General features: G+C 37.4%; 1 protein-coding gene across 2 annotated transcripts in view; it reads right to left on the bottom strand.

Annotated features, from left to right (window-relative positions):
• Positions 1–19,320, bottom strand: part of LOC306869599 (ephrin type-B receptor 4a-like) — a 39,965-nt gene extending 20,645 nt beyond the window's left edge. The window contains exon 1 of one of the 2 annotated variants that reach the window (XM_079416391.1): positions 18,337–19,320. In XM_079416391.1, the coding sequence (XP_079272517.1) occupies positions 18,337–18,415 (79 nt within the window). In that variant the 5' untranslated portion in view covers positions 18,416–19,320. The remainder of the gene's footprint in view (positions 1–18,336) is intronic. The other variant, XM_079416392.1, reaches the window with a different exon arrangement.
• Positions 19,321–19,521: the final 201 nt, after the last annotated feature.

The raw sequence follows: 19,521 nt of genomic DNA, 5'->3' as shown, positions 1-19,521 counted from the left end.
ACTCCCATAGTGTGAAAAAAAAAAATACTATGTAAGTCAATAGTTTCCACTGTCGGGCCAAAAGCGTGCATGCTAGTGCGTGCCAGGGCCAGTCGCGCTTCCACTGTCACTTCCGGGGCTTGATCGTGCCTCGTCTGTGCTTACTCAGGGCCAACACCCAAGGTTTTTTGGCCGACGAATGCGCCAAAGCGGGCCAGCTCGGATATGAACAAAGGCGGAGTTTCTCCGTGTCTGGAGAGCGTCAGCGCTGCGGATCATTTCATAAAGTTAGCAGCTATAACACCAATACTTTTAAAATAATTTTAGCTCAAAACTCACTTTCAGACAGCAGCGAGTGTTTGAAATAACTGTTTGAGATCCAATGTGGATTATTATCACCATACAATAAGCGATGCAAAAAACTAGGCTATGCATGCTAGCCATTAACGTTACCATAATAAACATGGTAAATACGACCGCTTGAAGAAATCAGACGTCAGCTTCTCATTCTCTATCACAATCATGTATTTATTTAGTAACATTTTATCTTGCATAAGTCTCGTCTAGTCTACGCGCCGCGTATTTCATAATAATATAATCGTTTTTGTTTCGGGAGCTCCCTCTGCTACTCGGGTCATATTTTTGATATAAAAAATATAGAAATTATCATTCTTTCTAAACGTGATGTATACTGTGACTAAACAGAAACAGACTCGACTGAATAATAGGGTATGTGTCCATATTCTTTTGTGAAATAACTGTTCATATGCTTTATTTCTGCATGACTAATGTTCAATTCTGATAAATTAATTAAATTATGAAATGATGGGGTTGCGTGACGTTGTTCCTGAGAGGCGTGTATTAAAGCACTGGCTCACATTGGCCTGACAGTGGGAAAGCGGCTATTGGCTACCACCAACATTGTCACCAACATTCTTCAAAATATCTTCTTTTTTGTTCAACAGAACAAAGAAATTCATACAGGTTTGGAACAAATTAAGGGCGAGTAAATTATTAAATTTTCATTTATGGATGCACCATCCGTTAGAAAGTGGACTTTGTAATAATGTCATTAACGTTTCAAGTACATTTTAAATCATCTTTTTTCATGCTTTAAAGTAGTACACCTATTTTGATATGTTGATTATCATACTAAAGCACTTGTAAAATAAAGCATTATAGTTTCGACTGTAATGTGTTATTCAATATTACATAGAGTCCTCATGATGCTTTTCAACTAGTGTGGCTTCAAAATCAAGATTTCCTCAGTCCTCAGCTTCATCACAGCATATGTTTTTGCTGGTCCACAAAAGCAGCAGCGACCATTAAAACCCATGGAAATTCATGCAGATCTGCTGTTTTCCAGCACGGTATGACACGGCAACATCTGAGCAATGACATTTTTCCTCCGAGCACACAGAGGGCAAGAGAAGCCTAATTTTACACTAGTACACATATACAGTGACGATACAAAATCACTATATAGAGTTTCAACCAGCGGTTGAATGAATGAATGATGGTCATTTAATTTCCAGTGAACATCCTTCCTTTCATCCATTTCCACTCTCTCTCTCTCTCTGCTCTTGATTGCATTTTTGCTTGAACTGGCTGTTGGTCATTATTTATTGATGGTGGTGATGGGTTTTAATCAGGCATTCATTCAGTCACCCCCTCCAGACTTCCGTGCACATATCTGGCCCTGGGGTTCTTGCTATGAGAGCTGCGCTGGTCATGTGACCACCCGAAGCCTCCGCTCGGTTCAAACCGGCTCCAATCACAAAGATCCTTTGATCTAAAAATACTACCACAGAATATATTTCTCTCTCTCTCCTGCCGTTATTTGTTCAAACTCCTTTCTTATCCTTGTCTCTAAGGAGGAACACCTTTATTGCTCTTTTTTGCATGTGTTTTTCCCATGAGTGTTAGAGTTTAGCATACAGAGATGGAATCGATGTTTCTGTCTGCATGTATCTGGGCCGAGGCTTGTCTTGGGGACTGGAAGCTTTATGTGGGTTTATACCTCAGAAAAACATCAATGACATGAAGAAATAGACATTGTTTAAGCGCAGATGGCCTTAGGGAGAACAGTGGTTATGTTCCGAATGGATATTACACACTGTGCTTTATATACTTTATAATGTCTAACATGTAAAACAGTCAACAATTTCAAATTTTAGTATTGCCGTTACATGACATTACAATGCTAAATCAAATGTTTAATTTTGTGAATAAAAATGTTATACAAATAGCAACAGCACTTTTTTATTATTTTAGTATTTTCAGAAAAAGAAAAGAAAAAAAAAAGTAGGGCAGGGACCTAGTTCTATCTGATTGGCTTGCATTAGGTTGTAAGAAAAAGGCGGGGTTTAAGGGGACTAAATGATTGGAGAAACCCTGCATGTGTCACCAGAGAGAAGTCTCCCATTTCACTGGAAGATCCAGTTATGACATTTTGATAAATTATGAGGTTAAAAAAAAAGAAAATCAAATATATGCATGGATGAATAGTTCAATATATCAATTAGAAGCATTTAAAAAAACAGATGTAAAATGTCTTTACTTTTGGCAACTCAATCAAATAATATATATTAATGATGATAATAAAAAAAAAAAAAAGCTTCCGTCACAACAGTTTGTCACACTGAAAATCGAATTAGTCAAATTGATGGTTTACACATTGCGCTTTTTATTATTGTTAACTACACCTAAAACCATAAAAAACATTTTTATTGCTTGAAATAAAATAAAATATTAAAAAACATTTTATTTCATCTAGTTGCCAGGACAACATTTTTACTTTTAGTTTAGTCAATAGCTAGAAGAAATGCAAATTAAAAAAACTAAAACTTAATAATGTATTTAAATTAGAAAATTATGTAAAATCAAATTTTAAAAAATTTACTTTTCATATTTTTATTTCTCATCTTCCTCTAGTTTATTAGAAGTGCTAAAATAAAAAACTAAAAACTCAATAAATACTACATAAAACGAGTAAAAATCACAAACTCTATAAAATGAAAACGAATATAAAGATGAAATATAATTATTAAATTTTAAATACTTTAATAAGCGTATGTAATGTATGTAATATGAAACCAAGATGGCGCCGAGCATGGCAGCCGTGTTGCGAGCTCCAAGAAAACTCTGCAGTTTTTCTTATGTTTTTTATGTTTTATTTGTTATTTTGTTGTTTATCGGTAACTGTATGTCTGTCTAATAGTACACTGTGTGTACTGAGTATATGTATGTGTATATTACACATTGTCATCTGTATAAGTCTGTACGTATGTATGGTAATGTCTATATGTAAATTGTTTTTGCAGTGTCTGGAGCACGCTCTCAAGAATTTCACTCACGAAGGCACACGTGCTGTGGTGATGTGACAATAAAAGTGATTTGTAAGAACATGATAGTAACAGTAGACTCTGGTTGTATATTCAGCAAATGCAGTATTTCATCCGTATTTTGTGTGTACAGAAAATGAGTATACTGCATAAAGTATACATACTGCAAGACTAGTATGAGTAGTACAGTAGTACACCACTGCGACACACCCGGTGAGCCTCTATCTGTATGTATCTGGGTCGGAACTTGTCTTGGGGACTGGAAACTTCCTGTTGTTGGTTTTCACCTCAGAATTGAATCAATATTCAAAATAAAAATCATTATTTGAGCATGCAGGGCCTCAGGGAGAACACTGGCATGTGCTCCTTCTCATTCACTGACACCTCCACACACTCCTCCCTAACGCCATCCATCTTCCAGACATTTCTCCCTCTCACTTTCATTATTCTCCCCATCACTTTTGCTTTTCCTGCTTTCAAATTTCACATTCCTTTCTTGCCATCCGTCCGTTTCCATTTCTCTTCTCAATAACTCCATATGTCCCCGTCACACTCTTTATCTCTCCGCGCTTCCCTCTATCCCTCTCCCGCCTCTGATGTGGAGAGGCTGCGGCCAGCTGATAACCGCCGTCCAGCTCGGAGAATCAAAGCGAGTGGCGCCTGGGAGGCCGAAGGGGAGGATAAAAGAGGGATGAGAAGGGAAGAGTGCCGGGCGAGGGAGGACACAGGGCGGGAGCTTTTGGAGATGAGAGCAAAAAAAGAGTGAGCGAGAGAGAGAGAGAGAGAGAGAGAGAGAGAGAGAGAGAGAGAGAGAGAGAGAGAGAGAGAGAGAGAGAGAGAGAGAGAGAGAGAGAGAGAGAGAGAGAGAGAGAGAGAGAGAGAGAGAGAGAGAGAGAGAGAGAGATGAGACAGGACAGATTTCTAACGGTGATTTCCCACTGTGAGTTTTGCTCCGAGTTCAGAGGGAAAACAAATTACAGACTCATCTACATTAAAATGCACATGCACACATACAGGTGAATCTCATGAAACCTGTTGAGAACATATTTCACATATATATAATCCTGTTATCATTACTATATTAAAAACAAATATTAATAACTCACTACTGCAATATATATGAATCAGAGCTATTATTGCTAAAGAAAACTATGCTGAAATAAAATTTTATATTAATATTTTTTAAATTAATTTCAGTTTCAGATTTTTAAGCAATATCTAATTGGAAAAAAAATTTAAAAATAAAACTAAGATAAAAAAGTTAATTAAAAATAAAAAGTAATTTTTAAAACAAAAGCAACAAACATAATAAAATGACAAAATTTAAACAAAAATTGTAATGAAAACTAAATATAAATACAGGTTAATTCAAATTATTAATAAATTGTAATAGTATAGAAATAATAAAATAACACTTGTGAATACATAATGAATTATATTTAGTTTTTATAGTTAATAGTACCATTTTTGTTTTGTATATATTGTATTTTGATATACAAACTGTATAATAGAAAATAAAAAGTACAAGTAAAAATTCTGAATGCATAAATCCTAACAGTCCCCAAAATATTAAATTAGTTTCATTTTAATTTCTTCTGTGCTGTTTATTTTTTTTTTTTTAGTTATTTTCTTGTTGGTATGAATTATGACCTGGAGATTCATCCATGAAGTTTGTGTGTATGAACACCAGGTTAGTGAGGACTACGGTGTGTGAGGTGATAAGATTATGGTCTGTTGCGGTGTGTGTGTGTGTGTGTGTGTGTGCCTGTATGTAATTACAGTGGTCTATATCCTGCTGTCTACTCTATCATTACTTCTAATGGGGCAGGAAAAAGTGTGTTTCTCCTTACGGCTTGTCTCAAAAAATAGGTTAGACACAGTGAGACTCTAAAGTTGACACCAGGATTATCACTCACCTCCCACACACACACACACACACACACACACACACACACACCTGCCCATCTGTCCGTATGTCTCTGGCCTGATATCATCAGTAGCGGCTGCCGTTCTGATGGATTAGGCTCCCGTGGGCAATTTTTGTCCGAGCCTATTTTTTTTGACCCGTTTAATGCAGTGCTCCTGTTTAGAAACACTGTACCGCACAGATCTTACACCAAATCTAACCTAAATGCACTCCAGTGATAAACCTGCAGCAAATTCACAAGTGAGACTTTTACATCCCGGCTGTCTCCTGGGAAGCAATGAGATTAAATGGAGAGCTAATGGTGACTTCAAGTCGATTTTTGAGGAAAAGACCCTATAATAATCTCATGTGCTGAGTTTCAGAGATCTTAAATGTCTCAAACACTCCGTTTTGTTAAAATGCCATGTCTGCAATAAAATATCAGAAATTTTAAATAAACATTTGTCTTTACAAATAAACATCAAATTCTTTACATATGAGCTATTTTATCCAGCCAATACAATAATTAAGGAATTTTAAGAGAACGATCAGAGAATCTGAGAAATTGTGCACTTCATTATCCCTCCTCAGCTTTGAAAGAGCAATATAATATTCCAGTGTGGTAGGAAATTAAAAGTAACTTGAGGCTTTTGTGACAACCATAGGTTTGACCAGGTGTGTTCACTACAAATGTTTTTGAAAGAAGTCTCTTCTGCTCACTAAGGCTGCATACGTTCAATCAAAAATACAATAAACAGTAATATTTTGAAATATTATTACAATTTGAAAGAACGGTTTTCCATTTCAATGAATAGTCATTTATTCCTAAAATGCAAAGCTGAATTTTCAGCATCATTACTCCAGTCTTCAAGTGTCACAATGATGCTTCAGAAATCATGTGCACAAGAAACATTTCTTATTATTATCAGTGCTGAAAACAGCTGAGGTTTCATGTTTTTGTGGAAACTGTGAGAACAGCATTTATATGAAATAGAATCCTTTGTAACATTACAAAAGTCCTTCTGACACTTTTGAACCATTTAAATCATCCTTGCTTAATAAAATTATTATTTTCTTTCAAAAACATGCAAACAAAAACTCTAATTGACCCCAAACGTTTGAACAGTATATAGTGTGTGTGTGTGTGTGTGTGTGAGAATGTGTGTGAGAACAGTCTGATATCTCCTGAATTTCATTATATGAATAATGGCAAATGTGACTCTGTATTTGTGTCTGAGCATGTCAGCATGTTAAGACGTGTGTATGAGCGTCTCGTTAGTTTCTCACCTCTGCAGATAAAGTATGAGTGTATGTCTGCTTCACGTTTATGTTTCATTTATGTCTGTCTTCTGTATGTGTGAGTGTGTGTCTAGAAAAGGTCAGTGGAAAATTGTATTGCTCAGAGGTTGCTTTTCAACGCTGGGAAACTTAAGAGTTCTCAAAATGGTTCATTAAAATTTTAATTTTTATAATCGAGTAGGACAATTGTTGATATACAGTAAACTGCTGACATAAAACAAGACAAACTCAATTAGTCCTAAGAGATTTTTTGTCTCAAAGTTCTAATCAAAGTATCCAGACCTTGGTATTTTGCGAGATTTGAGCAAAGTTGAAGACAATATTTTGAAATGACTACAATTTTTCCCAAATCAAAAGTTTCCATTTACTCTCTACATAATCTCATATCTTAAAATAGCAGTTGAGACATTTAGTTGAGGATTATTTTTTTTTCTTACAGGAATCTTGAATGTAAATCACACACTGTGGTACGTGACCTTGAGCTGATATCATGCCTTGAGTGTTTCCTGTGTGCACTCCAAACCTCTTTAATTATAAACACATCCTCACTTTCTCTCAAAGGTAAATGACAGAAGACCAGCACCAGGCTACAATTAGTCTTTCACTTTAATTAAGGAAAAGAGACAGTGGCAATTACTGAAAGAGAGGGAGAGAGAGAGAGAGAGAGGAGAAAGTGAAAGGAGGGGGAGGGATGGAAAATGGAAAGGGGGTGAAAAAAGGAGGCCAAGGAGAAAGAGTGGCAGAGGGGAGATGAAAGGGAAAACATGGATTAGGACGAGATGGATGGAGATGAACAGATAGTGAAGAGAGATGAGCATTTAATTAGAGTACTGTAGCGTGGTGGCGTGTTTGTGTGTCTAATGGTTTATTACTGAAGCACACCTGGACTACAGATGCTTCTACTAGGAATGTACAAAACCACACACTTGCAAAATCGCTGTCTAAACGATTAGTCGGAGATCAAAACGGACCATATCGAAGTAAACATTCCTGGTCTGATTGTGAACAATTCATCTGTAAGCGACAAGTTATTCCAAAGAAAACAAAAGTTCTTCTTTGTAATCTTTCATCAAGTGCGATAACTTATTCAGCCTCTCAAATGACTTTCTGTTCCGGCTAATATCATCAAGCCCTCGTATTTTTCATTCCCTCTAACCACCAGACAACACTCATATGTAACACCTATTTTTCATGTTTCAATCAGGATGCATAAAGTCCTGGCCTACAGTTTTTCTTGTTGAATATTTTGTTTCACTGACAGATGAACAGAAGTACCCTTGTGAAGAAGTACACATTCACACTTATTTATAAGCATATTTTTGAAAATAGTTCTTATTACGGAACTATTTTCGGAAATATACCTAATTGCATGTTAATTACAATTAAATGAACACTTATTGTAGTTGCAATTTATATTAAATGCAATTGACCCACCAAAGTATATCTTTATATGTAATTTCATAATTACTGCTATTGCCTTTAAAGTGTACTGCTGAATTTATAATAAACTAAAATATACTTTAAATGTTCTATTGAAACTTGTGTCATTTAGTTAACATTTCTGTACAGATTTGTAATGATGTTCCAGTTTAGTACGCTTAAAATATATGAATTTTAAATGTAATATCAAAATATATACTACAGTTAAATTGTGACCAAGTACGTAACACGTGTTTAATCGACATAAAAATAATCATGTTTCTTTAAAGCATGACAAGATTATTATAACATGGCTTAAAATGTACTTAAAGACTTTCTAAAGTGCACTTTGTAAAAATGTAAAGTTACAAGTTTTGCTTTAAAGAATATTTTACATTGACCATCCAATTCTTAGCTTCTCCACCACTAAGAAAGAGACACCAAAAATAAGACTTGTTTAATATCTTAGTTGGCTACTGAGTTTTACCAAAACACACACACAACTTTTACCACATAAGCAGATAATCCAACCTGCCTAACTCTGTGAAGCTCTGAAACATCTGCAACTTGCACAGACAAAATCCAACTTCTCAAGCTGTCGAAAACAAGGCTTTATCTCTGAAAGAAACCACAATGAGTAATGATTTGCTCCTGTTACTATGGCATCATCAGACAGGGACATATGAAAGGAAAGCAAACTGCTCCTAAGTCCAACGCTAAACGAATGAACAATACTTATCTCGTCTCAACTTGTTTACATATTTCATTTAGGCTGACGCATCTTTGAGTGTGGATTCGTTTCCTATAGTCAGCCTTTCAGCAAACACACGCTAGACAGTGTTTGCACTTGTATTGCTGTTGGGAGAAAATTACAAAGAAAGAGAGAGATAAAGACAGAAATCGTTTGCTTTTGGACACAAAAAGCCTGAAACATACTCTATGTAAGTATGTAAACGCAAATGTTTGCCAGGTGCGTTGAAAGCGTATGGTCTGATGTACATATTTAACTTGCGATATTGCGTTTCTCTGGCAGTAGCAAACCTCAGTGCTTGAGGTACAAAAGTTTTTGTCGGCCAACCCGTGAGTTTGCATCACCCTGGTTCCCGCAACAAAAACCCCAAATATTTTTTTCTTTTGGATTATTTTATTTGGAAGATCCTTGAAGTCAAGCTTGGGTGGCAAACATTTTTTGCATTCACAGATCTAAATAAAGTATGTTTTGGGCCTTAAATGTAAAGTTTACACGCATTTAAATGTGAAGCACCCATGTCCAAAAAGAGATTATAACAATATAGCCTTTTTTTTTTACTGTGCACTACATATGAATTTCTGTTTGCCTCTGAATAACCTTCTACATTTTCCAAATCGTTCATATATACTCTTGTACAATGCACTCAACTTGACCTTACACTTCCTTTGATGAATAAACCAGAAGTAAAATCAACTGCTTTTGATTTATTAATTGGTGAGCTTGTGTAAGTTAACACGAAATTGGATAAAGTAAAAACTATTCACAAAAAAAAGTGTACTGTGCAGTATATAGAGCACAGTATGCTGTAAGCTAATCTTTCATTCCCAGAACAGCCAAGGACTTCCTTTGCAATCTGTTGAACTTTTGAGCCGTATTGATGTGCAGGCCATCAGCTACCATCACAGCTTTTATTATCATTACATCCCCATATGGCTACTCACACGGTACATCATGAACACACACACACACTAATCACCTGACCCTTAATCATATCCACTCCACCACACATACACACACACTCATTGAGTAAGTGTCAGTGGGAGCCAGGAGGCGTGCTGGTTTGATCGGTGTGTGAACAGAGAAAGCAGACTGTTCCTGTCTGTTGCACACGCACACACACACACACACACACACACTGGCCCAGCATAACCCCAGCAGATATCTGATACATAATACACTCTCTGCATGACTCTCCTCTTTCAATCTTTTGTTTCCTCCATCTCCTTTCTTTTCTGATCCCTCAATTTCTAACCAAGCTTTCAGTGAAGATCAGAGAGCGTGAGCATGACAAAACCATTTGTGCTTACACAGAAAAAATTCATAAAAGCACATTATAGTGAAGCATTATGACTTCGTTTGATTCTTCATTCATGTGTGTGTTTATTTAGCTACTCTTTGGGGACAGATTTGTCCCCTTGAAATGAGCTAAATATGACAAACATTCCCCTTTGGGGACGTTCTGATGTGTCATATATTAAATGTTTCGGTTTTAATTAAATGGAAATGGGATATACATAGGGTGTGAGTTAATCTATAGTATTTATAATTACCTTTATCTAAAAATAATTTCGACATGTCCTCATTCAGCTAAATAAATGTGTGTATAAGTCCAAGTGGTAGCTAAAAAAAAAAATCCAGTTTATGGGACCTTTCGAGTCAAAAATTAAACCATAAGAAACTGAATTACTTTAACTTTAAAAAAAATGGGGGAGGAGGAGGGGGGGGGGGGGGGGGGGTTATGTCCAGTGTGAGAAAAATTTGTTGCTTTTAGTCCAATGTGATCATCATTTTTAGGAAAAAGAAAATCCTCTCCGAGGCAAAATGACTAGAACACAAAATAAAAGGATTAAACTACATAAAAACCCATGTTAAACATTGCCCCATTAGTCAAACACTATGCTATGTTTTTTATACATTGTTTTAACCAGTCTTGAAGTTTGCGTGTCAAGTGTTAAAGTCTATATACAAACTTCTAAAATAATATCCCAGATATCTGTTTTGTAAGGTGATTGCACATTCAGAAACAACCTCATCACCATAGTTCATTTAACATATTAAATGTGTTACTAATTGAAAATTTGCTGAACAAGAAACATGTAGTTGCCTTGAGGAATTTTCTGGCTCAATGGGGCATTCTGCATTTAGTAAACAAACAAATTCAAACTGGCAAATGGAGTGTAATGTGGGACAACTAAAACAATAGTCAAGAGAACCTAAAATCTGAATGCAGTTGTGTTGAATTTTTACATTCTCTCAACAACTACAGTTTTTACAGTGTGTGTATGTAAACCTAAACATGTCCAAGCATCACCCATAATGGCTTGTGGACACCACAGCTTATGTGTGTGGGAACACAAGCTTCCATGTCTTTGTCGATGCCCACACTTAATCTGCTCCACACACACACCTGACCTATTTTAAGAGCACCCAGACACCTCAGTGCAGATCTTTCAGAAATACGTGTCTCTTCTCTGTTTTTAATTATCAGTCTTAACAAAGGGTCTTTGTGAGTAAATGATCTGTGAATGCATTAATCAGGGTTATTCATTCACAAGGAATCATGTTAATAGAGTTTAATGTGATTTATTAAACGAGGATGTGTACATCATTCCTATCAACCAACCATATATTAGCATTAGGTTTAGGCCCGGTTATGGACTTAATTAAGAAACAACAAAAATGCAACCAGCAAGGCTGCATTGGGAAGGAAATGGAGGGGGTTGCACAGGTATACAGGATGAAGAGAGAGAGAAAACATAGAAGCAGGAGGCACGTGCTGTGAACTGCAAAGAAGACGAATGGCTTTGAATGTGCAGTCGCCAACGGGGGGGGCAAGTGGGGGAGTGCAAGCTCGGGAGAGGCACAGAATGAGAATCATTTTTTGGGATAAGGGAGATCTCACACTGCGCCCTAATGGGGGAACTAACACGCAATTCAGACGAGAAAGCTTCTGCTCTGTTTGAAAAGTATAATGTGATATATGACAAGATTAGTTGAAAGGTTCATATACCTTACATGGAAACACATTGCTTTGTTTATCTCTTCACGAAACGTCCTGCAAAGCATGACTGTTTTGCAGATTTGTTGATGTATGTGACAATTCTTCGAGAAAAATGGTCAAGTAATTTTTCATCCCATAGGCGCCTGAGAGCTGAACAGAGATGTATAGCAGGCTAAAAGGTTTCAAGAACTCTTTAGAACTCACAATAGGACATGGACAGAAAGTGAGATGTTTAAACAACGTACTGGTGTAAAAGTAAACATGCGTGAGTGGATATAAAATAGGATTTTCATAATCAAAACAGCTTTTATAGTTTGATGTCTAAAAGGTTCTGTGCAATTAAGCTTTGTTTTTGAAGACAATGAATTCGGGTACTGATGTCATTGTATATGAGCACCTAATCAATAAACAGACAATCTCATTTTGGTGTACTGTGGAACATTACGTGTCACACAAGCCAAGCGTTTTGCGAAAATATATTTCAAGAGCTGTTCAATCAACTGATACCAGAACCAGCAGCTCATTTCTATGCAGTATCTCCAGTAGACCTGAAAACCAGAGAGTAAATGGACTTATTTTCAAGCTGGAAAAATATCACTCCTAAGGGTGAGAACGGCAAACAGTGCGGCATCTGACTCTCCAGCAAAGGGTGCATTTACACAAGCAGGACAAGTCTTTTGTTGGTTTAGGAACAACATTACTGTCAAACACTCATAGTTTTAACTGTAATCATGACCCTAGTCCTGCTACAAACCTTTCAGGCAGTTGTTCAAGCCTCTATCCGCAAACTAAAGCCTAACTCCAAAATCCTGGATTAATAAGAATGTTGTTCCAGGACCAAGGATGCTGGAACGCATTCAGAATAAACTGTGTTAAAGGATTGTTTCACACAAAAATGAAACATCTGTCATCATTTACTAGCCCTTGTGTTATTTCAAACCCACAAGACTTTCATTCAACTTCAAAACACAAAGATAATTTTAATGAAACCTGAGTGTTTTGGTTAAATGGACTTTCAGTGGAGGGACAGAAATCTCTAAAAGATCATTAAAAAACTCTTCAGTTGGGTTTCGTTGATGAACAAAAGTTGTATGGGTTTGGAACGACAAGAGGGTGAGTAAATAATGACAATTTTCAGAATATTTGTTTGAGTGATCTAATCTTTTAATCCTGGCACAAGTTGTGATGGTTGAAACGGCTATTTAAAACAGACCTGATACGTTGACTAGAGGCAGAACTAATCAGCGTCATAACCACTAACATCCAACGAGGGATGTGCACTGACTAACTTCACGGACGTTTAAACTGAAATTTTGTAAATGACTAGTCAACTAGTCTAAAAGTATAAAACCCTCAGAAGACAGTGAAAAACATGTGCGATCCATTTGAAATACTTAATCTACAAATCAAACAGTCAAATAATTCTAGATACCTTATTATCCTAATTGTTCTCATTTTCCATCAGATGGTTAAATTTGCAAAACTGACTGCAACAAAAGCTGAATGAAAATGCACATTTACTCTCTGACAGTAGATGGTGCTTTTTGACAAGCAGAAATGCAGCAGTTACCACGTTTACCTCTGTAACCAAAGCAGCACTGTGCTTAAAAACTCTATTTTATTAGACATTATACAGAGATAACATGAAAAAAAAGCATGCATGCTTGCAAGGTTTGAGGTGAAATTAAATGATTTTGTATTCTGTTCCAGATATCAACTTTTTACAATAATGGATTTTTAAAAACATTTTAAAATGACTGAATTTTGGCTAGTCGAATAGTACTTCCAGTGTCGACTAGCAGTAGCAGTTCCATTTAGTCAACTAGTCTCGCACAATCCTACCACTAACTAGTTCCCACAAATATATAATCATCCATAAAACAACATAAAATGATTTGCCAGTGAGGTAGGAACAAACTTAATTCAAGATTCTCTAAAAACCTATTTGACTGTTACTTAATTTTTGCTGCTTATCTAAAGTTATCTTATTTTAAAGATATTTTGCCATTTTTACTGGAAACAAGAGTGAGAATATCATTTTTGCAGTGCATGAGGGTTGCCAAGAATCCCATCAGGGCTGTAAAGTGTCTCTAAACGATTCTGTGAGTTGGCTGCAATCAATCCTGGACCACTATTAAGTTGTAATTGGTGGGATTACATGAGCACACTCCTTCCAAACCTTTCTCTGCAACTCTATTATGAAATGTGTCACCACACAAATGTGGTACACTTACAGAAATGACCCACTGCATTATTGGAGTTCCTCGATCACCTGAGCGTTTCTCTACCTTCTACACTGATTGTGTCTGCCTCTGTAAGGTCAAAGGTCTCCTCTCATGCTAAACGGTGATTCTCAACCGCTTTTAGAGGTGTGTAGGAGGGAATGATGGAGACAGAGAGAAAAAAGATAAAACGAGAGACTCTTAGGCTGTCAGCCCCTCATCCATCAGGGAAGTATTGACACTGATGCACTGGCTGAAGAGACATGAAAGCGAGAGAGAGGGAGTCCAATCCCAACAAGAACTGCTTGAGCGCTGTTATCATCCTATCAATCTGCACAGTGTTTGGATCGGCAACTGGGGCAATTGCAGACCACACACTCAAACACAAAAAACACACATGAAAGAATAAAAGTTGAAAAAGGATTCCTTCCACATGAGATCCACCATGCATATGCAACTGGAAGCTCTCTGGGTTTGAGACAAACATACTGTGGTAACTCTGTAGAGAGTAAAGGTGCGGGATTGATGATTAGAGATGAGACGCGGAGCTGCAGTTTAAATCTTCAAGCGGCTAATCACAGGATTAACAACCAAAGAGAGAGTGAGGAGCCGGGGAGAGAGGAGAGCGCCGCTTTAAATGCAAATCCCTGTCTTATAAAAATCAGTTCCATTTAATAGGATTTCTGAGGAGGGATGTGCTTTTTCTGCAGTGGGAGAGAAGTAGCGGAAACTTCACCACAGCCAAAAAAGAACAAGTGAACCACAAAAACAAGGGAGAAGAATAAAAAGTGTTCTGCATCAATATTGATTTTTGCATCATTATGCCACTAAACATGTTCAAAATATTACACAATCATATAACATAATTCGGTAACACTTTTAAGAAACAATTCTCACTATTAACTAGTTGCTTATTAGCATACATTTTAGTAGCATATTGGCTGTTTCACGAGTTCACACTTACATATGATTAATAGAATAAAGTTTATGCGTATTTGGCGTGCTGTCCGAGGGGAGGGCTCCGAGCAGGAGGGGAGGGCCCGTAAGTGCGGAAAAGGGGTGGCGGAGGGATGCTGGAAAACTGTCAAGGAACAGAGGTAAATCTGCTGTGTATATATATATATATATATATATATATATATATATATATATATATACATATATACACACCTCTTATCTTGTTAACTGGGTTGATTACTGATTGTGCTCCTTGTGTTAATTAGGTTAATTATCTGAACATGCTCCTCCCGAACAGTGTTAATAAAACAATTTATTACTTATAAAACACATTAATGCCTTATTTTGCATGATCATATTTTAGATCCCTTAATCCACCCCATGCCTAAACAACCAACAACTACCTTACTAACTATTAATAAACAGCAAATTGGGAGTTCATTAAGGCAAATGTCAATTTATAGTGAGAATTGGTCCCCAAACTAATGTGTGGTCCATTATTCTTACGGTTATTATGGTATGAATATTTTGCACAGTAAGCAAGTTTCTTGAATGCACTTATTACTTAGATGACTTGCAGATTTTGTCTATTGCAAAACATGATTGCATTACCAAAACTGGTTTAAAACAGAAAAGCATGTATTGCTTGTAGTGTGGCCATGTGATACCACTTGAAAAGTTCATTGTATGCTGTGTCACAAACCTGCATACAGTATACACCACATTGTTTGCTTCTATTCCATTCCAAACATAGCCAGTCCATGACTGTGAGAGTGAATGCATGTGCATATAATGGAGAGATACAAGAGAGACGGAGATGAGAAGAGTGAGACAGAGAGAAATAAGTGAATAAGTGACAGAAGGTGGAATGGATAAGCTCTTTTTTGCTCCAGGGTAACAGAAGACGGAAGACAGAAGAGTTCCTGAGCTCTGACCTCACATGAAAGCCATTGCTACCTCTCTCTCTCTTTTAGCTGATATTTCCTCACAAAGGGAATTAGAGATCAGTGCAGTGATCCTCACAGATCTGGCATTAGTTTAATCTCACGCAGGGGTTTGAGTTACTACAGAATCAAATCCAATCTACCCCCTGCTGCTTATGTTACTGACTTCACCATATTAGTCTTTACAACTGCCAAAGCAACTCCCCCCAGCCCCCCAACTACCAGGTACAGTTACCCCAATCGGGTCGTTTTGATTTTTAGCAATATTCTGGTATGAAACAGTGGCCAGAATTAACACTTGCTAAAGGCAGGTAAAAACCAGAAATAAAGATAAATGCTAATTAAAGCCATCAAGACACAAGCAACAAACTAATTAAAACAGAGAGAGCGCCTATAAACAGTCAAAACATGAGTAACTTCAAAACTATCTTGTCTTCAAACTACGTTTTTACGACTTTTTAAATTTATCCAGCAGCTTATTACACTTTTCAAAAAATGTTAAGTGAAGTAAAGTGAAGTGACATACTGCCAAGTATGGTGACCCATACTCGGAATTCGTGCTCTGCATTTAACCCATCCAACGTGCACACACACAGCAGTGAACACACACCGTGAACACACACCCGGAGCAGTGGGCAGCCATTTATGCTGCGGCGCCCGGGGAGCAGTTGGGGGTTCAGTGCCTTGCTCAAGGTCACCTCAGTCGTGGTATTGAGGGTGGAGAGAGCGCTGGACATTCACTCCCCCCACCTACATTCCCTGCCGGACCGAGACTCGAACCCGCAACCTTTGGATTACGAGTCCGACTCTCTAACCATTAGGCCACGACTTCACGTTAAAGAACTCAGGCAAGAGTTAATTCTAATTCTAGTCTAGTCAATTATAGGGACAAAAATAAGTATTTCTGACTTGCTTTTAAGGTAAGGGACAAAACTTTTTTTTCCTTGGAAACCAATATTTTCCTTATTGACAATTCTATAGAGGCATTGAGACAAATATTTGAAGAACAAAATCTAGAGGTTTCATTTTACTGCGAAACAGACTGTAAAGGCGACTTTTTCACCAAAAATGAAGGAATATTTTAGTTGTATAAAAATATAGCTAGCCTACGTCTTAATTAAATAATGAAAATACTGCTTAGTGGCCAGTAGGCTACATTAAAGTTTTTACATCAAATAGCATTAACAGATCTCTTCTACAGTTCGAGACAGCCTCACTGTTCCGGATTAAACGCTTTATAGCCTTTTCACTTGAGAGCGCAAACTACGGGATTTCTGACACTCATCAGCTAATTACCGTGACAGAAATGCATCAATAAGTCATTAATTGGACCCAGTGTTGCTGCAGTGAGCATCACCTGCGTGTGTCTGTCACACAGGTCGGTTAATTGATTTCGGTGAGCGGGGAGCAGGTGTGTGCACCGTGCCATGTAATGCGGAACTAATCCGAACCGTCCGTCCGCCATCGATTAAGCAGCCTGCGGCAAACTGATAGACTTACAACAGGTACCCTTTAGTCAAATCTAGCACCAAATACCTCTCTGTATTTGCCACTGCAGACTGAAACCACCGTGAACAGCCATTCATCATTCTATTGATCAAAATGACTACTTATTGAGGTTACTGGATGGAATGTCCCCTGACAATACAGGACTCAAATTTCTATCGACCCAAGACATCCATATATCCCTCATCCTCTTTGTAATTTAACATTTGCGTGTTACTTGAGATGCACTTATTGTGCTTCTGTTTGATCCACCCAAATGCGATCCTCAGAAAGGAAAGAAGACAAAGGATTGCCTTAAGAATGAAATCAATGTTATTAAGTGCATATCTATAGTGATTACAGGAGCATAATTATATTGATTATTAAAGGGCACTTTAAACTCTGAAAGCAACTAATGTGAAAGCAAGGGCGTAACCATTATAAATACTCTTTTAAAAATCTCTACTTTAAATTCCCACTTTCAGGGAGATAATTATTAGGCCTACTTTTAAAGCAGCACCCCCACCCTTCCCTTTTGGAGGAGTCTTTTTGTAAAAACTGACTCGTTTAGGAAAAAACAATTCAACAAATCCAGTCTATTCAATTGTTCTTTGCATCAATAAAGCTAAACAATTACGCCAACTACAATAAACAGAAGCGTTTTACAAACCCTCAATCTCTCAGTGCCTCTGGTCACAAAGTAATAGACCAGACATTGAGTAAGTAACAAATTAAGTATTTAGCCTACTAGACATAACCCAGAATACTGCTAATTAGCCATCGAATAAACCTACATGGGATTTATGAATGGTTTCTCAATAAGGGCCTCAGTTGTATTACCTTCTGAAAACAGAAGAATGGGCATAATGCCCAGTCAAAACATTGTATAGTGAATAAAATAACACTTCTTCTGTTTTGTATATACCTCATAGGTTAACACCCAATATAATGACACTTTTATATGTAACAACACGTCTTTCTCTACAAGGAGTCAACAGGTAGCTGCGTTTAATAAAATGATTGAGTTACCTTCTTCAGCCACTGATCTGAGCAGGAACTCCAGCAGGATAATCCAGCGCGCGGCCACATTCCTGGAGAAGAGCTCCATCGTGGAATCACGAGTGTTTTACTTGTGAATGTTTACAAAGATGGGCAAACAGTGCAAAGGTTTAAGAATCGTCAGCTGGGTCTTGTACCCATCAGGAACAAACAATCGCACGCTGGGAGTCACAGCACAGAGAAAAGCCACCAAGTCATGAGAGAGGGAAAACAAACTTAACTTCAGACGAGAACAGTTTAATTAAATTGAAAAAACTAAATCTAATACTGTATCAGTTAAGCTTGTTATAGAAATAGAAATTTAGAGAAAAATTGAGATTTAAAAATCACTCAAAGCTTGATATGCTAATCGAATGAGAAGAATATAGTGTCCATATCATTAAAGAACACAAAACCAAACAAAACGATCTCTCTATCTACACTCAAACATGTGCCAGTTTTGCCAAAAACATACGGAGCAACACCATGCCGTGCGCTCGACTGCGTGGAACCCCTTTGTGAGGGGTGTCGATTTGTCCTAATTTCCCACTCTGAACTGGGATGGCTTTTTTAAAAAGCCACCTAATAAAACAAACCCGCCACTTCTTTTATTGACAGTGCGAAAATCTCATTTAAATCACATCGACGTCCTCATCTAGCGCCAGAATTCTGATTTCCGTCAGCGAATCCACCGCGTCCTTTGTATCTTTAAAAACATGAAGATCCTGCGAAATAAAAGCGATGCTTGAATGCGATCATATGCCAATTCAACGAGCGAACACCGTGCTGTTTATCCAATGGCGAATGCATGCAAATCGCGGTGTAGTTCGTCAAGATAATAACAAAACATGCGCGTTCGAGATAGGAGAAAAAATCTCGGCAAATCCTAGAAGTTGGTACGAGGCGTTTGAGTCTCCAGCCGCTCGCAGTAGATGTGTGAGGTGGTCAATGCGACTGAGGAGCAGTCTCCTCCTCTCAAAGCACCTCCTCCACAAGCACCTCCTCCACGAGCACCCCCTCGACCAATTCACCACGCCGGTCAAAAAAATCTATCTGGACGAAAAATAGATGCGTTTACGATTATATTTTATAAATCCAGTTAGTTATGTCGTTGTTTGCAAGTTGTGTAAAGTACTAGTTTATCTTGAAGTTATGGCTTTCTTGTTTGCCCTGCCT

This window comes from Barbus barbus (assembly GCF_936440315.1).
Source record: "Barbus barbus genome assembly, chromosome: 5".
In the NCBI taxonomy this organism is placed as follows: domain Eukaryota; kingdom Metazoa; phylum Chordata; class Actinopteri; order Cypriniformes; family Cyprinidae; genus Barbus; species Barbus barbus.
This window is presented reverse-complemented; position numbering and strand designations above follow the sequence as displayed.